At 36.3% G+C, this 21,470-nt stretch overlaps 3 protein-coding genes across 3 annotated transcripts in view; all 3 read left to right on the top strand.

The window, feature by feature from the left end:
• The window catches only part of LOC144554362 (putative disease resistance RPP13-like protein 1), a 43,159-nt gene extending 29,512 nt beyond the window's left edge, over nt 1-13,647 (top strand). Inside the window, exon 2 of the mRNA XM_078302686.1 lies at nt 13,286-13,647. Within this exon, the coding sequence (XP_078158812.1) occupies nt 13,286-13,647 (362 nt within the window). The remainder of the gene's footprint in view (nt 1-13,285) is intronic.
• LOC144554497 (putative disease resistance protein RGA3) overlaps nt 1-18,758 on the top strand; it is a 107,254-nt gene extending 88,496 nt beyond the window's left edge. The window contains exons 3-7 of the mRNA XM_078302812.1: nt 16,105-16,590; nt 16,680-17,306; nt 17,561-17,643; nt 17,976-18,026; nt 18,608-18,758. Of these exons, the coding sequence (XP_078158938.1) occupies nt 16,105-16,590; nt 16,680-17,306; nt 17,561-17,643; nt 17,976-18,026; nt 18,608-18,758 (1,398 nt within the window). The remainder of the gene's footprint in view (nt 1-16,104; nt 16,591-16,679; nt 17,307-17,560; nt 17,644-17,975; nt 18,027-18,607) is intronic.
• Nucleotides 2,315-10,232, top strand: LOC144554226 (putative disease resistance protein RGA3). The gene is made up of 6 exons (XM_078302552.1): nt 2,315-2,831; nt 3,741-6,762; nt 6,890-7,516; nt 8,418-9,158; nt 9,389-9,588; nt 9,965-10,232. Exons 1-2 carry the CDS (start codon nt 2,483-2,485, stop codon nt 5,891-5,893), a joined length of 2,502 nt encoding a protein of 833 aa, XP_078158678.1. The 5' UTR covers nt 2,315-2,482; the 3' UTR covers nt 5,894-6,762; nt 6,890-7,516; nt 8,418-9,158; nt 9,389-9,588; nt 9,965-10,232.
• Nucleotides 18,759-21,470: the final 2,712 nt, after the last annotated feature.

The raw sequence follows: 21,470 nt of genomic DNA, 5'->3' as shown, positions 1-21,470 counted from the left end.
TCCGACAACAAAAAAAGAAGAAAAAATCCTAGTACGGTGCAGATTGTCCCGTCCGAGAAGCGGAACGAATTAATTGCACGTTTATGCGTTGGAATGATACTTCTCGGAAATTAGATGGGATAATCTTAACAAAGTTATAAATCAAATTATAGATAATCAATACAACAAAGTTATAAGTCAAGGATAGATCCAGTTATAAATCAATACAACAAAGTTTTAGATAATCTTTACAAAATCATTTCGCCAGGGACCTCAAACCTCAAAAATTTATCTCAGTTACAAACTAGGGACCAAGTATCATTCCAAAGCATTAAGGAGCGGACGGGAACAAATATAACGTCCCTAGTTTTTATGTTTAAAGTTAATTTGATTAGCGGACGATGAAGTTGAATTAGATAGGACAGGGTAAAATGTCTCATCTCACAAACCAACCCGTTTTACCTAGATATCGAATTTCCACTTAATCAATCTCCTTTCGCGATATTTTATTTATTTATTTTCGATTAATAAAAAATCCGGAAGAGTAGGGTATGGGTAAGCTAATTCTTAATGAATAAAAGTTTGAATATGAGTAAGTTAATTTTGAAGTATGAGTATGAAAATGTCTCAACCCGACCCGTATACTATACCCATAGACACTCCTAATTGTGCATGTTATTAATTACATTACTTGCATTACTTATTTCATCTTGAGTCTGGGTTTCACCCAAGTTAATACTAATGGCCCTCAGCAAACCAAATTATTTTGTCAGACTAATCAATTGACAATCTCACAGTCATTTTTATGTCCACCTTATTATGGAATGATTGACCATTATATATTTATGAGTAGGGTTAAAATGCCCCATTATTTTTTGCTCCAACCATGCCCCATCTCTATATCTTCGTTTACAAAGTTCAAATAGTCGATCCGAACCGTTCATCTTGTTCTACATATTAAAATGTGCTTAGAGACCAAATTTTATATTTTTTGAAATTTTTTTACTATTTTTTTAGATAGGTACAAAATCACCATTTTTGGATGGTCCAGATGTAGTGATTTTGTACCTATCTAAAAAAATAGTAAAAAAATTCCAAAAAATATAAAATTTGGTCTCTAAGCACATTTTAATATGTAGAACAAGATGAACGATTCGGATCGACTATTTGAACTTTGTAAACGAAGATATAGAGATGGGGCATGGTTGGGGCAAAAAACAATGGGGCATTTTAACCCTACTCTATATTTATATAGCAAATAGATGCAATGTTATTTTATATGTAATTTATTTTGTACAATTGTTGTCGGTCTGATGTGGTAGTCTAGATCAGGGTTTTAAATATGAGGCTTTTTGTGCCATGCCGTGACAAGTCATATTGTGATTTGGATTATGTGCTGTGTCGTATCGTGATTAAGTCAAATTTTTATGTGTCATGCCATGTCGTGATCAAATTCGAAAGGATGGTTACGGCACATGAATGGTCACGGTAGTCACTCCATGACCAAGACACGTTGTGACCACATATGATGTGCCCAAATGTACAGGTCACGTTTGGTCACATTTAACTAATTTTTCTTATAATTTAAGTTAGTTTATTCGAGATTCACCATTTGATCAAGATTTAATGACCCTAATTACATGTGACTCATGTGACCATGTGATGTGCTATGCCGAGATCTGATCTTAAACGTGCCGTGCCATACCAAATTATAAAAAATTGTCACGTCGCGCGAATAATCACGGCACGAGACACACAAGTCACAACACGTAACAGGCACACATGCCATGCCATATCGAGTGACACCGTGACTTTTTTACATCACTAGTCTAGATCATGCATGAAAGGCTGAATTAAAGTGTAAATTAAAGATTCCTTTGGCTGAGTCCGCATCCCACTACAGCAAATTGGACCGTTTGAATTTGGCTCTGGATCGTCTCATCATAATTCAGGATTTAAATCAGACGGTCAGTATCTAAACTCAAAATTTGAATTAACTCAGAAATTGCTAATTCCCTTGTGGCGGAGCCCTCTGCATGTGCAGCTATTAGTACAGATGCCTTCACGCGTTAGGAAATAGTCTATATCACTATATGGGTGGGAATGAAATCTTTTGCTTTTCTTTTAAAAAGCATATTTCTACTTTTTCTCGTCCAAGTGTTGATTTTCATTGAAATTTGTCTATGTAAAAATTTGAACGAAATGCAGTTTCCTAGCAGATTCGGTCTGGCAACATAACGACAATAGTCCGTTGTAATTAGAAAGAAGCGGATAAAATTTTTAGCCGTCTCCGACCTGCAGCATGATTTCCTAAGCCAAGTATGGCACAGTGAATAAACCCATGGCTTGCTTACTAACTCCGCAAAGGTGCAAACAAAAAAAGTGAAAAAGCAATTTCCACTAGCCTTCTTTCTATCTATCAACCAGCAACAGAGTATGGACTGAGAGACTCTCACTGAAAAGAGATCATTTTCAGTTCAATTCAATTCAACTCACAAGTTTAATGGCGTCCGGATTGTTTTCTTCCATCCAATCCCTCTCCACCCAGCTCCTTGAGGCCATTCGTGGCACCCCTTCCACTTCGCACCACCGGCATCCACCTGTTACCGACCAACACAAAAGTGTTAGAGAGGATTTGGAGAAGCTGAGTCGGATGCTTAGGAGGATCCAGGCCATTCTAAAGGACGCTGAAGAGAGGGAGATTCATGACAAATCTGTTCAGCTGTGGTTGGCGGAGCTAAGAGGTGTGGGCTACCAAGCAGAGGATGTGCTGGACGAGTTCTACTACGAGGTGCTCAGATCCATCGTCGAGAGAGGAGATGCTGCTATTGAGGCCTACCATAGGGACGGGGGTATGCTTTTAATTGTTCTTTTGGTACCTTTTGCCTTTTTAACTGTACAATTTGGTACTTTAATTAGTGAATACAAGATGTTCAATGAAATGTCCAATGATTATTTCTTCATTTTACGGAAACCTATCAAAATTCAGCACACTTCTTTTGTATTACTGGCTCTCATGTGTGTATGCTGACTTGTGTCAGTTGAGTTGTTTTCCATTTATCTTTACTGGCATACTGCCGAAGTGGTACCAGAATAAGACAGCTCAAATTGTCACACTTTTTGTATCCCCATTTCCTAAAAAAAGGTTATCTGTATGGAATTTAACCACATACACTCCATCCAAACCAACATGAGAAAAAAAATAGAAAACCTAAAAAAATCCTTGAGGTAACCCTTGTGTTAATTTTTATTGAATTCTCAAGGAATTTGTAATATATATATATATATGGAATATGCTAGCATGCTACGCGTAGCATAGAGGCCCTCCGTGCAACGGCTTAATATTCGACTTTTGAAAATTCTAACGGTCGATCCGAACCATTCATCTTGTTCTCCATATTAATATGTATTTGGATACCAAATTTTACATTTTTTGGAATTTTTTTACTATTTTTTAGATTTATTGAAAATCACTGTTTTTAGCAAATCTGGACCATAAAAAACAGCGATTTTCAATAAATCTAAAAAAATAGTAAAACAATTCCAAAAAATATAAAATTTGGTCTCCAAATAGATATTAATATGGAGAACAAGATGAACGGTTCGGATCAACCGTTAGGATTTTCAAAAGTCGAATATTAAGCCGTTGCACGGAGGGCCTCTATGCTACGCGTAGCACCGTAGTAGGTTCCTATATATATATATATATATATTGAGTTAAACATGGGGGATAAGAGAAAGTTTGATATACAATTCTACAGGGACTAAGAGAAAATTTGCCGAGATGGACACATCATCCTCCATTGCTTCTTATTCATTTAGTATTACCAAGGTCGTGATTCCAGATGGCATGGCAGAGAAGATCAAAGGTATAACAGAAATGTTTGAAGAGATTTCAAATGCTCGTAGGGATCTTCATTTGAGGGAGGATGATGGGACCCGGCTGGTTAAAGGTACACAAATCCGGCCACCAACCAGCTCTCATGTGGATGAGAGAGCTATTTTTGGTAGAGAGAAGGAGAAGGAGAAGATCATTAGCGTCCTCAACCCTTTAAATGATCCACAATTTACGGTTCTTCCAATTATTGGGATGGGCGGGTTGGGCAAGACCACGCTTGCCCAACTCGTTTACAATGACTCCAAGTTCTTGCAGTTGTTTGACATGAGAGCTTGGGTGTCAGTCACTGAGGATTTTGATCTAGTACGCCTAACTAGAGCAATAATTGAATCAATCAACAGAACAACTTGTGAGATTTCTGAGCTAAACACGCTGCAAGATATTCTCAAGGAAATGATAAACCATGCTAGTTTGTTTCTCGTGCTAGACGATGTGTGGAATGAAAATACAGAACTGTGGGAACACTTTCAGGTTCCTTTTAAAGGTGGTAAAACTGTAAAAATATTGGCAACAACCCGGAATACCTCTGTTGCTGAAATCATGCAGACAACATCTCCTATTCAGTTGGATTACTTACCTAATGAAATATGTTGGTCTCTGTTCAAGCATTTTGCTTTTGACAATGGAGAGACAAGTGAAAATGGAAAATTGCTTGAGATTGGTTACGATATTGTCAAGAAGTGCAGAGGCTCCCCTCTGGTTACCAAGGTGCTAGGAGGCATTCTCCGGTATGATATGGATGAAGAGAAATGGAGAGAAGTTTTGGAAAGTGATATATCCGAAATAGATGAGAGTGGCAAAATTTTTACCCCATTGCAGTTAAGTTATCAGAAATTGCCATTACATCTCAAACCATGCTTTGTTTATTTAGCCATGTTTCCAAAAGGTAAATGGATTGATAAAGACCATGTGGTTAGGCTCTGGATGGCACAAGGTTACATTAATACCAATTCATCAAGAACTAAGAAAACATTAGAAGAAATAGGAAGTGAATACTTAAATGAATTGCAAGGCAGATCACTCATTGATTCTTGGGGTTACAATGAGTGCTACGTTCATGATTTAATCCATGATCTAGCAAGATCCATTTCTCAAAGAACAAACCAGCCTGGTTTAGAGAATGACAATCTATGGAATATTTCATACGAAATAATCCACCTATACTTAACCGAGAAACATGAATTGTCAGATTTTTTAGCAAACTGCAACAATGATGTTATTCGAACATGTGTAAAGGAATGGCCAATAAACTACATGACTGATTCTGGGGAATGCCCAAGAAACTACATAGATGAGGCCATTTTATCTAAAATTACTTATGTGCGAGCTCTTGAGTTGAGGAATTGTATGCTGCCGGACACACTTAACACATTGAAGCACTTGCGTTACCTTTCTATTAAAGATCATAAGATAGAAAGCCTTCCTGAATCTTTATTTTTTCTTTACCACCTTCAAACTTTGGATATGAGTTGCCATAATATTCTAGAGTTACCTGAAAATATCAAATCCCTTATTAACCTTCGGTTTCTACAGTTGTCTACTGGTAAAGTCAAGCAGTTACCAGAATCCATATCCCTACTTCACAATCTGGATACATTATCCATAGAATTATGTACCAAACTCGAAAAGTTGCCCAGGAGCATAGAGCAGTTAACAAACCTACGTCTTCTAAAACTATCTGAGGATTTTGTATGTAACCTGCCATCTGGAATTGGTAAATTAACAAATCTTATAACTTTAAATGGACAATTTAAAGTCATGGGAAGTGACATGACCCGGGGGCTGGGAGAATTAAGGGATATGAATAGGCTTAGTGGGGTGATGTCCATCTCAGGGCTCAAAAACGTTGGTAATATCGAGTACTCCAGGAAGGCCAATCTTGTATCAAAGTCAAATCTACGCAAGTTATTTCTAAACTTTGAGGAAGACAATATTCCTTGGAAAAGCTTTCAGATGGCGATACAGATATCCATTTTTCCACATAGCTCTCAGTTCAAGTACCAATGCAAAGATTGAGAATAATGAAAAGATACAGGAAGGTGTACTTGAGGGCCTCCAACCTCATGGTAACATCACAGAGCTTGTAATTAATATTAAATTATGGAGGAAGAGGAGTTCCTCCTTGGTTGCTTGATTCCTCATTAATGTCCAAGCTGACAACTCTAACTCTGCACTTCCAGATGGAGCTTACTTTCTTGCCTCCATTGTTGGATAACCTCCCACATCTCAAATCTCTCGAAATATACATGAGCGGTGACACTTTTACAAACGATTTGTCCATGCAACCTACACCTGTAGTTAGTTTTTCGTCACGCAAAGAACCCTGCCTTAAGGAACTGACCATAAAAAAATGCTCTAAATTATGGGAAGTAACTATTCCACAAAAGGTTGAGGCGTTGGAGGTAAAAGCTTGTGGTTGTCAAGAAATCAAATTCTCTTCACCCTCTGAACTCAAAAAGCTTTCAATCTCTAATTGTAGAGAGTTGAACATTATTTATTACAAGAGTGGGGACTTACCTTTTCTTGAGAGTATTTCACTTTCTGGATGCCCCAATTTATCACTTTTTGGATGCCCCAATTTTTCGATGTTCTCGGCCATCCCCAAAGAAGTTAAGAAACTGGAAATAGCAGATTGTAGCTTTATTCAAGAAATCAACTTCTCATCACAATCTGAACTTCAAAAGATTTCGATCTTTAATTGTAGAGAGCTGAACTCGATAAATTGGATGGATGGGAGCTTAGATTCTATTCAAGAAGTTAGTTTTATATGCTGCCCAAAATTGGAATCGCAGTTTCCTATGAAAGATGTGTTCAAATCCAGTACCATGAAGATTAAAATTAATGATTGTCCCAGAATTGATGTGAGCAAACTAATTATCTATCAGGTAAAGTATCAGCATGTGATGAGCATTTATAGCATTTTCATTAATCTATATTCTTTAAACAGTAATCTGTTTCGTTCATTACTCATATATTCTTTGTTTACACTAATCTATTTCACTCATGAAACAGAGAGATTCAGCGATTAAAGAGTTGACTTTGTTTGGGAATAATGAGATCCGTTTGTCATCAGTCGATTCAACAATTTCACTTCTAGGAACTCCATTTACATTATTCTTAACAAAAGAAGATTTTCGACAAGGGGAATCATTATCATGTGCACCATCAGTGGGGGTGAGTTGTCAACCTATAATGCTAAATCTGCCTTCGTTGGTGACACTGGAGATTTTAAGGTGCATAAAGGTCATATCAGTGGCAGGGCTGGATAACCTCAGTAACCTCAAGTGCTTAAGAATATCATACTGTCTGGAGTTGTGCAATTGGAGGGATAAAACACTGCCACTATCACTCAAGTTCCTGGAACTGGATTCTTGTGACAAGTTGAGCTCCTTGCCCATGTTGTCGGTTCAAAACCATTCGAGCATTCTCAAGGTTCTTGTGATAATTAAGTGCCCAAGGCTGACTGTGTTGGAAGGTTTTCATGGCCTATTGAAACTGAAAACTGTGGACATACGACACTGTAGGAACATAACCATCTTTCCTTCTACTGAAAGCCTCCAATTCGGGCCTCGTATTGCCATTGGTGATTGTCCTCTGATGAGAGATTGGTGCCAGAGCAACAACATCACGTACTACCAGGTTGAGTACAACTTTAAAATGAATTATATTAGATGATTTAGAACCATAGACAATTGACTATATATTTATTAATAGCAGACCCAATCAGTACAAAAATCGTGGGTAATTTTTCTGGAATTCCATGCTTAAGCCTTGATCAATTCATAAAGCATAAAAAAAATATGCCCAAGTTATAGAATTAGACAAAAAAGAAACAAAGAATAGAAAAATGAGGTGATTCTAGTGCTAGAATATATTTGGTTGATACATGACCAAACAACTTGTATTATATATTGATGTCCATCATAAAATCATAGAAGGAAAAATCGGCTGAGTTGATTCCAAATCAGCCGCCGGCAATCCGATTTTGGGCTGAGTTTTTCCTTTTGCGATTGTTTAGAGAAAGACCGGTTAAAACCGATCGAGACAACCACAGATATGGTGTGCGTTGAGCACTTGTACAGTTGTACTACAGTCTGAAACCATTCAATCAAGTATTGATATTTGGTCTAAAGTAAAAAATAATAGTAAACTCTGTGGTTTTTTTATATTCGAAATTATACTTTCTTAATCACAATTGAGCCCACAGTTGACCATAGTCTTTATCTTCTTCTTTTTTTCCAGAATGGACTAATGTTGAACTTTCTAATGCTTGTATTATATTTGTATTAGTGGATAATTTGAGTTCAATTATTCATTTAAAATTAAATTGTTGACAATATTATTTTTTACCATTTTTTTTTCTTTCATGTATAAAATAAGCTTCAGCCAAAAAAGTCCGAGTTTCGGATATGATTAACCCGATTCCAATTTTATTGTCAAGTGACTGATCCGATTTCGATTCTGATTTTTCCTTCTATGAATAAAATCCTCTAGAACAATCATAACTTACTTACATGTCATGTCTAATTTTCATTTGCAGTTGAATGGCAACCCCCAAGATGATAGAGAAGCTGAACAGGAAAGTGGTGATCAAGAAAGCACTGAACCGAAAAGTGGTGAACATTTGATTTGATTGGCAACCCCCAAGATGATAGAAAAGCTGAAAAGGAAAGTGGTGATCAAGAAAGTTCTGAACCGAAAAGTGGTGAACATTTGCAGTTGATTGGAAACCCCCAAGATGATAGAGAAGCCGAACAGGAAAGTGATAGAGTATATTTGGTTGTTACATGACCAAACAACTTGCATTATGCTGATGTCCAGTATAAAATCCTTTGGAACAATCATAACTTACCTGCATGTCATGTCTAATTTTCATTTGCAGTTGATTGGCAACCCCCAAGATGATAGAGAAGATCAACAGGAAAATGGTGACAAAGAAAGTGTTGAACCGAAAAGTAGTGAACTTTTGCAGTTGATTGGCAACCCCCAAGATGATAGAGAGGCTGAACAGGAAAGTGCTAGAATATATTTGGTTGTTACATAACCAAACAACTTGTATTATACTGATGTCCAGCATAAAATCCTCTGAAACAATCATAACTTACTTGCATGTCTAATTTTCATTTGCAGTTGATTGGCAACGCCCAATATGATGGAGAAGCTGAACAGGAAAATGTTGACCAAGAAAGTGCTGAACCAAAAAGTGGTGAAAATTTGCAGTTGATTAGTAACCCCCAAGATGATAGAGAAGCTGAACAGAAATGTGATGAACAGGAAAGTGGTGAGCACGAAAGCCGATTTTTTTAATATCCTAGAAAAAAATAAAAATTACAAATATGTCCACTGTTTTTTTAAATGACTAGACCGCCAGAATTCCTAGTGGTCCATTTCTTTTCAGGAATGCTAGGAATTCTGGGTGTCCTGAAAATGGCATCTCAGTGGAAATTGGCTTGGAGCTATTTAATCATATTTTCTCACTCATCCCACTCACAATTCACTCAAAACCCACAGAAAAGAAAAAGAGGAAGAGAAATGACGATTTTGGTGGCGAAAATAGACATTTGTTTAGGCGAAGAAATGAATAGTAACAACCGAGCTAGATCATATAAAAATGGCATAGTGAGAGAAGAGTCAAGAAGGGGTCGAGGTAGAAATTCCAATCGTGGGGTAACCTTGCAGGAAGAGTTTGCTCAATGGAGAGAATTTCTAAGGTACTATCCAATTTATCATGGACTAAATTTCAAGTTGTGGATTGGGCCTGATATTTCAGACGATGACTTTGTTCCGAGACCACACCAAGTGCAAAGAACACAAAATTAATTTAGGAATAACTGACCTGTTAACAAACCCATATCTTCTGTTTCATTTTATCTTTAGTTTTTTTCTCAATACCTCTTCATCTCCATTTTTAAAAGGAACCAAAGGGAAAAAGATAATGGTGCAAGACCCAACTCCATTGATAAAACCAAGCTCCAAAAGAAAGAAATTTCTCCATAACGCACAATTATTGAATGATCAACTCCATTCAGCAGAAACAATTTTTTTTCTTGAATTGATAAAACCATTATAATTTTATTGCCTAAACAGGTACATTATGGAGCTGCTGGTATATATGCCTAAACCATGCTAATTTATATGGTGAAAATTAATTCGAGGCAGTTTTGGTGCCTCCAAAATGCATGCTGTAAAGTTTTAATTTTCTTTTACAACCATAATCATATACCAATTTCTATTTGGATAGTTGATCATAACAACTTTAGACGTATGGGGTTTTGTGCGGAATATAACTATATGCTCGATTGATACTTGTCCTTTGATTTTCATACATATAGTGCATTTGATTTTTAAGATAGAATTTTATTATATGCATGTCTGGTAATAAAATTGTATATAAGTACAACTCATAGGAATTCTATATACTTTTCTCATTTAATTAGTGTGATGGTTGGATAATATCTGATTAATGTGTCCTGTACCCAATTCCGGCGACGCCAAATCCCAAAAAATGGTCTTGAATCGCCAGAGCTGGGTGTATCCGATGGGTATCGGGCCAAATTCGATATGATTCTGGTCAGGGTAGTTAAATCTGCATTAATATTCGTGAGGGCAATTAAAATTATAAATTGCCCTTGCCTTGTGAAACTTAACTGGTCCGTGAATCTCAATGCTGATCTAACGGCCCGGACAGGCATTGGACTGAATTTGCTCCAATGCCCATCGGACCCCCTTTGCTCGATCCCCTTATCTCAGACAGTTTATACATTTGCTTTTATGAGGATATGATTTCAGTTTTAAGTTTTGACAGCTTCAACACTTTCTTTTGGTGACTAATCATTGTTGCCCTCAAGTGGACAGGTATTGGCTTTAGTTCTGATTTGAGTTGATGAGATCAGAAAGCAAGAAAAGGCTTGTTGTTTTTCCCTGTTTTGTTCAATTCCTTGTGAGATACTGTTGCATGAGTCCCCAATTGTTGTTATCATGTATCAATATTATGTAGTTTCACTGATCCCTATAGTACCTGATTTTTTTTTTTTTTTAAAACCTGAGAAAATGTATTAAATGTAGATTTATCTAATCTAAATTTATTGCTGGGTTGTAAGCTCATGAATGTCATATCAACAGAGAATTTTGGGTTCACAATGAGTACATAATTTGTGTTTTTGTTCCAAAGAGTGTTACTTAGGGCAAACAATGCCTTAGCAGCCCAACAAGATGTCTTCATTTAAGCCCAACCTAAAGGGTGTCCGTGCAACTGATCTAAAATAAATCCAATGTAACAACATTTCACGGACAAAAGAATAAGAATAAGATAATGATTGCTCCAACAAAATTATCCTCAATTTTATTTACAAACATTTTTTACGGACTTGTTGTTTTCTCCATGTGTGGTAATTAACATCCAAGCCCGGATCCAAAATTGATGAATTTTGGGCCTAAGGGTAAATTTGTAATTAAATTATTGATGGGCCTACACAAATAAGCACCAAGATAAAGATGGGAGGAAATGTTTTTTTTTAAGTTGCAATTTATGTAGGACTTTTTTAGCATATCATTTATGAGGTTATATTGTGATGACTGTATATTTTATTTAATTGAACAATTTTCAAGTCATGTCTCTTTGTAAGTAATGCAATTTCGTATTCAACATTATTCATTCAATTAACCTTCTCAACAATTGCAAAATGTATTTACCCATTACTAAATAAAAAAATTTAAGAGGTGAAATAAAATCAAATAAAACTACAATTTTTTAATAAGATAGTGCACAAAATAACATCTACTTAATTTGTATTTGTCTATTAGCTTAAAAAAAAAAGGGTAAAACACAGACCTTGGTTTGCTAGGTTCCGAATTTTCTTCATCTGCATGCCAGCTTTTGAATATTATTTTTTAAATTCTGTAAACACAAAAATAGGGAAATAAATTGGTTGAAATATTGAATTGTTAAAAAAATATATTGATGGGTCAAAGTAGTTATTAGCAACGAGAGTATATCTGTTTTTATAAATTGGAAATTTTATTATTGAAATTAGTTGTTAGTGTATATATTATATTTTTTCTTAGAATTGTAGATATTTTTGTGAGATAATTTTTTATATATAGGTACAGATATTTATATGTGAAGGGATATGGCATCAACATCATCTAAGACCCTGCTGACAGAGCACATAACAAAACATATTACATGAATCATTTGTTTAATTTTGTAGCATTGTTTTAGGTCAGATTGCCAACCACAAGTGTCATATTCTATCAATACTTGTCACTTTTATTATTTTTATTTGGTTCAGTTCACCAAACTGTTCAATTTGTAGATATTTTATCAATATGTGACGGGATATGCAACTGGACAAATTGATTTAAATTAGTTGTTGTGCTATATGGGAGGGGACTTGGTTTGGTGTGGCAAGTAAAGAACAAGGCTACTCTAGTCCCCGACCTGCAGCATGATTTCCTATGCTGAGTTAGACACAGTTAGTATTTAAAATTTAAATCAATTTGCACTATTCTAGTTTAGCAACCAGCAACACAGTACAGACTGAAACTCGAGTGACAGAGAGAGAGATAGTTTCAATTCAATTCAATTTGATTCAATGGCGTCCGGACTGTTTTCTTCCATCCAATCCCTCTCCACCAACCTCCTTCAGGCCATTCGTGGCAACCCTTCCACTTTGCACAACCACGATCAACCTGTTACCGACCAACATAAAAGTGTTAGCGAAGATTTGGAGAAGCTGAGTCGGATGCTTAGGAGGATCCAGGCCGTTCAACAGGATGCTGAAGAGAGGGAGATTTACGACAGATCCATTCGTCTGTGGCTGGAAGAGCTGAGAGGTGTGGCCTACCAAGCAGAGGATGTGCTCGATGAGTTTTACTATGAGGTGCTCAGATTCATCATCGAGAAAGGAGATGCTGCCATTGTGGCCTACCATAGGGACGGGGGTATGCTTTTAAAGTTTTAATCGTATCTTTTGGTACTTTAATTATTGCACAGGTGATGTTGGACGAAACGTCCGATGTACGAAAACCAAGCAAAATTTAGCACACTTCTTTCGTCTTACTGGCTCTCATGTGTGTATGCTGACTCATGTGAGTTAAGTTGTTTTCCATCTATATTTATCGGCACTAGTGCCTAAGTGGTAAGATGATAAGATACAGCTAAAATGTCACATTTTATTAATTCTCATTGCCTAAAAAAGGCTATAAATATGGGACTTTAACCCTCATGACTCCATCCGAAACAACACAAAGTAAATAAAAATATAAAACAACAAAAAAAAATTATCGGGGTTGACCTTGTTTTAATTTTTCATGACTTTTTAAAGAATTTGTAAGAGACTACGAAATTTTTTTTTCTGAGATAAAGATGGGGATAACTAAGAGAAATTTTGATATACAACTTTACAGGGACTAAGAGAAAATTGTCTGAGATGTACGCATCATCCTCCCATGCTTCTTATTCACTTACCCATACGAAGGCCTCCATTCCAGAGGGCATGGCTGAGAAGATCAAGGGTATAACAGAGAGGTTTGAAGAGATTTCAAACGCACGTAGGGATCTTCAGTTGAAGGAGGAGGATGGGACCCGACTGGTTGTCGATCCACAAGTTAGACCACCAACCAGCTCTCATGTGGAGGAGAGAGCCATTTTTGGTAGGGAAAAGGAGAAGGAAAAGATTATTAGCCTCCTAAATCCATCAAATGGTCCTGATTTTATGGTTCTTCCGATTGTTGGAATGGGTGGGTTCGGCAAGACTACGCTTGCCTAGCTTGTTTACAATGACTCCAGCATTCGTCGGATGTTTAACAAGAGATGTTGGGTACATGTATCTCAAGATTTTGATCTAGTGCGGCTAACTAAATGTATCGTTGAGTCGGTGAGCAACAGCCCTTGTGAGTTTTCTGAGCTAAACTTAGTCCAAGATGTTCTCAAGGAAAAGATAAGAGGTATTGGCTTGTTTCTTGTGCTAGATGATGTGTGGAATGAAAAAAGAAACTTGTGGGAGTGCTTTAAAGTTCAATTTTTTGGTGCTAAATTTGTGACAATTTTGACAACAACTCGCAATAACTCAGTTGCTAAGATCATGCAAACAACATCACCTTTTCAGTTGGGTTCCTTACCTGAGGAAAATTGTTGGTCGTTGTTTAAGCATTTTGCTTTTGGCAATAAGGAGGCAAGTGAAAATGCAAATCTGCACAAGATTGGTCATGGTATTGTCAAAAAGTGTGAAGGCTCACCTTTAGCCATAAAGGCACTTGGTGGCATTCTCCGTTATGAAATGGATGAAGAGAAATGGAGAGAAATTTTGGAGAGTGATATATCAGAAATAGATGAGGCTGGAGAGGTTATGCCAGCATTGAGGTTAAGTTACCAGAAATTGCCGCAACACGTGAAGCCCTGTTTCCTTTATTTATCCATGTTTCCGAAAGGTACACCATTTGAAAAAGACATGGTGGTTAGGCTCTGGATGGCACAAGGCTATATTAATGGCAATACAAGAAAATTGAAAACATTGGAAGAGATTGGAAGCGAGTACTTTGATGAATTGCATGGCAGAACACTTGTTGATTGTTGGACGTTCACTAAATACTTCTTGCATGATTTAATACATGATCTGGCAAGATCCATTTCTCAAGAAGCATACCGACCTGTTTCAGAAAATTACCAACAATGCAATGGCTCAAGCAAAGTATACCATTTGTACTTAACCAAAGAAGATAAATTATTGGGTTCTTTTTTACCACCCAGCAACTACTTCACTATCAGAACACTGATATGCTCAAGGAGGAACTTTGACTTTGCAAACTTCTCTGAGATTTCTTGTGCGAGAGCTCTTCAGATGAGGTATTCCATGTTGCCAAATACATTTGGCACATTGAAGCACTTGCGCTATCTTTCGATTGAACATCACCTGATGGAAACGCTTCCCGAAACTTTATGTCTTCTTTACAACCTCCAATCTTTGTATCTGAATTGCCTTTCTCTTCAGGAGTTACCTGAAAGCATCAAAAACCTTATTGGCCTTCGATACTTCTGGCTAAGCAGTAACAAAATCCAGCATTTACCTGATTCTATGTTCCTGCTTCATAACTTGCATACATTATTGTTAAGTAATTGTACAAAACTCAGAAAGTTACCAGGGGGCATAGAGCAGTTAACCAGGTTGTGCATTCTAGATTTACCTAAATCTTTTATGAACATGCCATCTGGGATTGGAAAGTTAACAACTCTTAAACCGTTAAGTGGGCATTTTGATGTTATGGAACATGGCATGCTTGGGGGGCTCGGTGAGCTTAAGGATATGAATAAGCTTAGCGGGTTGTTGTGCATATCAGGGCTCAGAAACATCAGTGATGCGGAATACTCCAGGAACATCAATCTTACATCAAAGCCAAATTTACACAAGTTAATTTTAAACTTCCATGAAGATCGTGGTATGCTGAATTGCAGAGATAAACACCATCTGCATCTAATTGTCAATTCAATAAAAAATTCAAAGAATGAGAATGATGAAAAGATTCAGGATGTTGTACTCCAGAGCCTCCAACCTCATGGTAACCTCACAGAGCTTGCAATATTAAACTATGAAGGGCGAATTTTTCCTTCTTGGTTGCTTAACCCATTACTTTCCAAACTGTCAACTCTTACTCTTAACTTTTGTACTGAGCCTAACTTCTTACCACTATTTGGTCAACTGCCATGTCTCAAATTTCTCGAAGTATCATGTAATACTGGTGTTAGAAATGTGGGAGATGAGCTCAGCACATATTCACTGTTGGAAGAATATGATTCTTCCAAGCAGCCCAAAGAACCTAGTTACCCATCACTTGAAGATCTCTTGTTGAGGAACACACTCAATTTGGTGGAATGGGGGGCAGAAGCTGGCGACTTCCCCTGTCTTAAGAAGCTCATTTTAGAAAATTGCCCAAAATTATGGAAAATCGCAACAATTCCACAGCAAGTTAGAGAGGTTACTTTCAAATATTGCCCAAAATTAAAACTCCTAACATGTCCATTAGTAATGAAAAAACTGAAGATACATGAGTGTGGCTTTCATGAAATTATGTTCGGGTCGATATCTGAGAACCTAACAATCTCAAACTGTGTCGACCTAACCTCAATTAATTGGATTGATGGGGGATTTAATTTTGTTAAGGAAGTTACTTTTGAGTGTTGCCCAAAATTGGAAATCCTAATCATTCCAATTGAAACCTTGAAATTGAAGATACATGATTGTGGTTTTCACAAAATCATGTTCCGGTCAGTATCTAAGAACCTAACAATCTCAAATTGTGTAGAGCTAATCTCGGTTAATTCGAGTGACGGGGGATTAAATTCTGTTGAGGAAGTTAGTTTTGAAAGCTGCCCAAAATTGGAACTCCCAACTATTACAACAGGAATCAAGACACTCAAAATAGCTTATTGTAGTATTCAGGAAATTGTTTTTCCTTTACAATCTAGTATCCAAATGGTTGATGTCTTCCACTGTCCAATGCTCACCTCGATTCAGTGGGTGAAGAGTGAGACATTGTTTCACAGAAACCTCTTAATTGATGATTGTCCCGAAATACATAAAGGGCTGAAAAATGTGCGACTGTCACACTGTCCCATTCTCCAGTTTCCTTTGAAGGATGTGTTACACTCCATGACCCAGGGGGCTGAAATTTATGACTGTCCCAGAATGGATTTGGGCGAAAGATATGTCTATCAGGTAAAGGATCACCATGTGATGAGCATTTTAAAATCTTTTCATTACACTAGGTTCTTTAATAACACTGATCTATTTTACTCATGCAACAGAGAGATACAACGATTGAAGTGTTGAATTTATTTGGGAATAATGAGATCCGTCTGTCATCTGTCAATTCCACAATCCCATTTCTTGAAAAGTCCTTTAGACTATCCTTTACAAAAGAAGATTTTCAAGAAGTGGAATCATTAACATGGGCACCATTAGTTGGGGTGAGCTGTCAATGTATAATGCTAAATCTGGCTTCGTTGGTAATACTGAATATTTTGAGCTGCAGAATGGTCATATCAGTGACAGGGCTGGATAACCTCATCAACCTTAAGCGCTTGAGAATATCATATTGTACAGAGTTGTGGCATTGGAATGATATAGCACTGCCATTATCACTCAAGTTCTTGAAAGTAGATTCTTGTGACAAGCTGAGCTCCTTGCCATTGCTATCTATTCAAAACCATTCCAGCACTCTCGAAGTTCTTGTGATAAAGAAGTGCCCAAGACTTGCTGTGTTGGAAGGATTTCATGGCCTGGTCAATCTGAAAACTGTGGAACTACTGCACTGTAGGAACATAAGTATCTATCCTTGTACTGAAAGCCTCCAGTTCAGGCCTCTTATTACAATTGGTGATTGTCCTTTGATGAGAGACTGGTGCCAGAGAAATAGCATCACTTACAATGAGGTATGAGTACAACATTCAAAATAAATTATATTAGATTATTTAGAAGCTAGAGATCCTTGAATATATATGTATTAATAGCTGGAACTGTACTTAATTTTTGATTGATTCACAATGCATAAGAAAATAAATAAGTTGCAGTACAACTAAAAAAAAATTAAGAAAAAGGGGTGATTTCCAGTGCTAGAATATACTTGGTTGTTTCAAGACCAAACAACTTGTATTATGCTGATATCATGTCTAATTTTCATTGTCAGTTCAATCCTATTGACAATTCCCCGGATAATAGAGAAGATGAAGAGGAAAGTCTCAACAGGAAAGTGTTGGTTCAACTTAAATTGTAATCCTTTTATTATTGGAAAATACAAAGGTGGTTGCGAACTCCGGGGAAGTTGGAGTCTAGCTTGTTAGTCCGAACTCTTTTACTTGCTTTTTTTTTAATTTGTTTGTGCATCTTGCTTGTTCATCTTATTGGATTTTGGTTTTACTTTGATTGCAAATTAAGCCGAAGCAGTTCAAATTTTTGTTAAGGCAACTATTGGCCCCCTCATTCTAGGTCAACATTAGGGACAACACTTCATTGCTGGTTGTTTTAGTCATTTGTAATATATACTATGCTATGTATATTAGTTCTTTTCCATTTTTTCTTCAGTTAGGTTATTTTCTGCGCAGGTTTTGTTTTACTGGATTAATCCAAGCTGAAAATCAATTCAGCTTGAAGAGGTACTTTTATCCAGTCTTCAATGTCATATCAACAGAGGAATTTGGGCTCACAATTTGACTGTTGATGACATGGTAGATAAAATCGTTAAGTATACCAGTAAATTTGTGGTTTTGTTCCAGAGATTAAGACCAACCTAAGCATTTCCGGGCAACTGATTTAATATAAATCCAATGTAACATTATTTCACAGAACAAAATAAAAAATAAAAGAGAATGACAGCTCCAAGAAAGCTACCCTCAATTTTATTTGCAAATATGTTATATGGACTACAGTGGTAACAACCAAGCCCGGATCCAAAATTGATGAATTTTGGGCCCAAGGGTCTGTAATTAGATTATTGATGGGCCCACACTGATACGGAACAAGTCCCGGAGGACGAGACCGTTGTGTCTCGATGGCTCGACTCGTCTCGACCTCGCAGGTCCAGCCCGGGTCTCGCCGTCACGACTTAGGGGAATCGTAAAGGTATTCTTACTCTAGCCTGTTAGTACCTTTTCCTGTCTAAAAATGTTCAGCCCCTAATCCCTCAGGATTTGTGACTTATATAGGTTATCCTCTGACAATCATTCCGTGTTGTCAGGATTGTCAGAGTCCGCATATTGTTCTACGTAGCGCCCTTGCAGTCGTGCCGGGATGACTTTGCGATTGGGCTTGGGTTCGCCTCATTTGTCCGAGACCGCCCTGAACGGGCCTTGGGCCTTGGTCATGCCGGTTGGCTTGACTGGGGATGAGGGTCTTATTCTTAGTCCCGGTCTGGCCCATTTCGGGATGTGAGACCGGGTTATTCATGACCCAAATCCATTCTTCTAAGGCCTTGTTTACATGGGCCTATCACACACAATTAAGGACCAAAACAAAGATGGGAAGAAATAAAATTGCAATGAAGCACCAGTTATGGAGGACTTTTAAAGTTGATCATTTTTTCATTTCCTGTAACGACCATTTATGTGATTAGATTGTGATCACTGTGTATGTTTATTTAATTGAACAAATTTTAGGTCATGTCTCTTCTTAAGTTATTTAATTTCGTGTTCAACATTATTGAATGTTCTCTACAATCGCAAAATGCATTAATACCTATTACTAAATAAAAACGTACAGAGACAAAATAAAATGAGTGAGTCTCTGGTACTATGCATATCACGGGTTGTTACCGTGCTACGGCTCTATATTCGAGTTTTCAAATTCTAACGGTCGATCCGAACCGTTCATCTTGTTCTCCATATTAATATGTGTTTGGAGACCAAATTTTACATTTTTTGAAATTTTTTTACTATTTTTTTAGATATTTAAAAAATCACTTGATCTGAAAATTCTGGACCATCCAAAAACAATGATTTTCAATAAATCTAAAAAAATAGTAAAAAAATTTCAAAAAATGTAAAATTTGGTCTCCAAACACATATTAATATGGAGAACAAGATGAACGGTTCGGATCGACTGTTAGGATTTGAAAATTTGAATATAGAGCCGTAGCACGGTGCCAAATCGTAATATGCATAGTACCATAGACTCACTCAAATAAAATCATGCAATTACAACTTGTTTTTGAAAACTAAACTACAATTTTTTAATAACATCAACTTTGTATCTGTCCATTACCTTAAACAAAAGGCAAAATACTGGCCTAGGTTGCACTTTAGCTAGGTTTCGAGTTTTTTTCATATGCTGGTGACCTTTTAAATTTTTTTTAATGCAATAAATAAAAAAATAGGAGATAAGTTGTTTAAAATATTCACTTGTTAATTTTTTTTATTATCCAGCTTATATAGCTTTAGCGACAAGAGTATATCAGCTTTTCTTTAAAATTGAATATTTGATTATAGAAATTAGTTGTTGGTGTATATAATTTTATTTTTGCTTACATTTGTAGATATTCTATGAAATTGTTTTTATATACACGTAAAATCATTAGTACGTAATGGGATATGCAGTGGGAAAACTTTTATTCATAGAAAATATTATAAAATAATTTAGGAAAAGATAATAGGTACTTTTGTTTTTTCGATTTACAGAAGGAATGGTAGAACTTTTACAAATCTACACTTTAAATTCGAAAAAAATTCTACCGGTTCAATGTTTTTCTTTTTCATTAAACCGCAAATCACTGAAGGCTATTTTTTAGTCCCAAAGTTTGTTGGATCCACAGAGGATCCAAGACAACAGGACAAAAAAAAAACTTTTGGATCGGAAACTTTTTTTACTAAACCAAAATTTGAATCGAGAAAATTCCTACCAATTCTTCTATACTTCGATTTACTCCTCTTTTCCTTATTATTTTTATAGCGGCGTTATTTAGAACATTGATCCAAACTGTTATATGTGATCTCCATATTAAAATGTGCTAGGAGACCAAATTTTACATTTTTTGGAATTTTTTTACTATTTATTAAGCCACTTTGAAAATCGCTGATCCAACGGTAGCTTCTGATTTTACTGTTTGGTTAAGCCAACGTTGGATCAGCAATTTTCAAAGTGGCTTAATAAATAGTAAAAAAATTTCAAAAAATGTAAAATTTCGTCTCCTAGCACATTTTAATATGGAGATCACATCTAACGGTTTGGATCGATCATTTGGACTTTAAAATTGGAAAATGATTTGGTTGCACGGGAGACTAGGAACAATCAATTGTTAAAATGCACCCTCTCTTTTGTGCTTCTAACGTGCACCCTCTACTCATATCTTCATTTTCAAAGTTCAAATAGTTGATTCGAGCATTCCAACCTGTTCTTCATATTAAAATGGGCTAGGAGAGCAAATTTTATATTTTTTGAAAAAAATTTACTATTTTCTTTAGAATTTTTGAAAATCATCACTTTGCTTAATTTTTTATTATTGTTTAGTTTAATCAAAAATTCTGAAAAAATAGTAAAAATTTCCAAAAAATGTAAAATTTGGTCTCCAATTATATTTTAATATGAAAAACACATTGGAATGTTTGAATCGACTATTTGAACTTTGAAAATAAAAATATGAGGGAAGGTTGCATGTTAGGAGCACAAAAGTGAGGGTGCATTTTAACCCTTCTCTATATATATATCCTGGATATCCTGGCTATTATAATAGCACGTATATTTTTTTGGGACCCAATCCTCTATCTGTCAAGAGGAAATCTGAGCCGTTCATTCTATAAATCTCAGTCACTCATCAAAACAGATCTCAATCTTAGCCATTAATCATTAATTTTGATTTTATGTATCTGTTTTCTATTATCAAACGTGTAGAAGTCTAAATTTAGTTAGTTAGATCCGTGCTATATACAATGCCACACAGAAATTGTATCACCTAAATCTCCTTTTTTCATGCGTTTTCTCCTTTTCTTTTCCTCCTTCCCCACGCAACCTGCTTGCTCCTTTTTCTCTTTTCCGACGACGCCATGTGGAAAATGAAGCTGACATTAGACATGTGGGCCCAGCTAAGAATAATGGGCCTGTATTTCAAC

This window comes from Carex rostrata, chromosome 5 (assembly GCF_964058835.1).
Source record: "Carex rostrata chromosome 5, lpCarRost1.2, whole genome shotgun sequence".
In the NCBI taxonomy this organism is placed as follows: domain Eukaryota; kingdom Viridiplantae; phylum Streptophyta; class Magnoliopsida; order Poales; family Cyperaceae; genus Carex; species Carex rostrata.
This window is presented reverse-complemented; position numbering and strand designations above follow the sequence as displayed.

Coding starts and splice junctions, on each gene's coding strand:
- LOC144554226 (XM_078302552.1), top strand. CDS start 2,483: ATGGCGTCCGGATTGTTTTCTTCCATCCAATCCCTCTCCACCCAGCTC. Junction 2,832..3,740: donor GGCCTACCATAGGGACGGGG/GTATGCTTTTAA, acceptor ACAATTCTACAG/GGACTAAGAGAAAATTTGCC.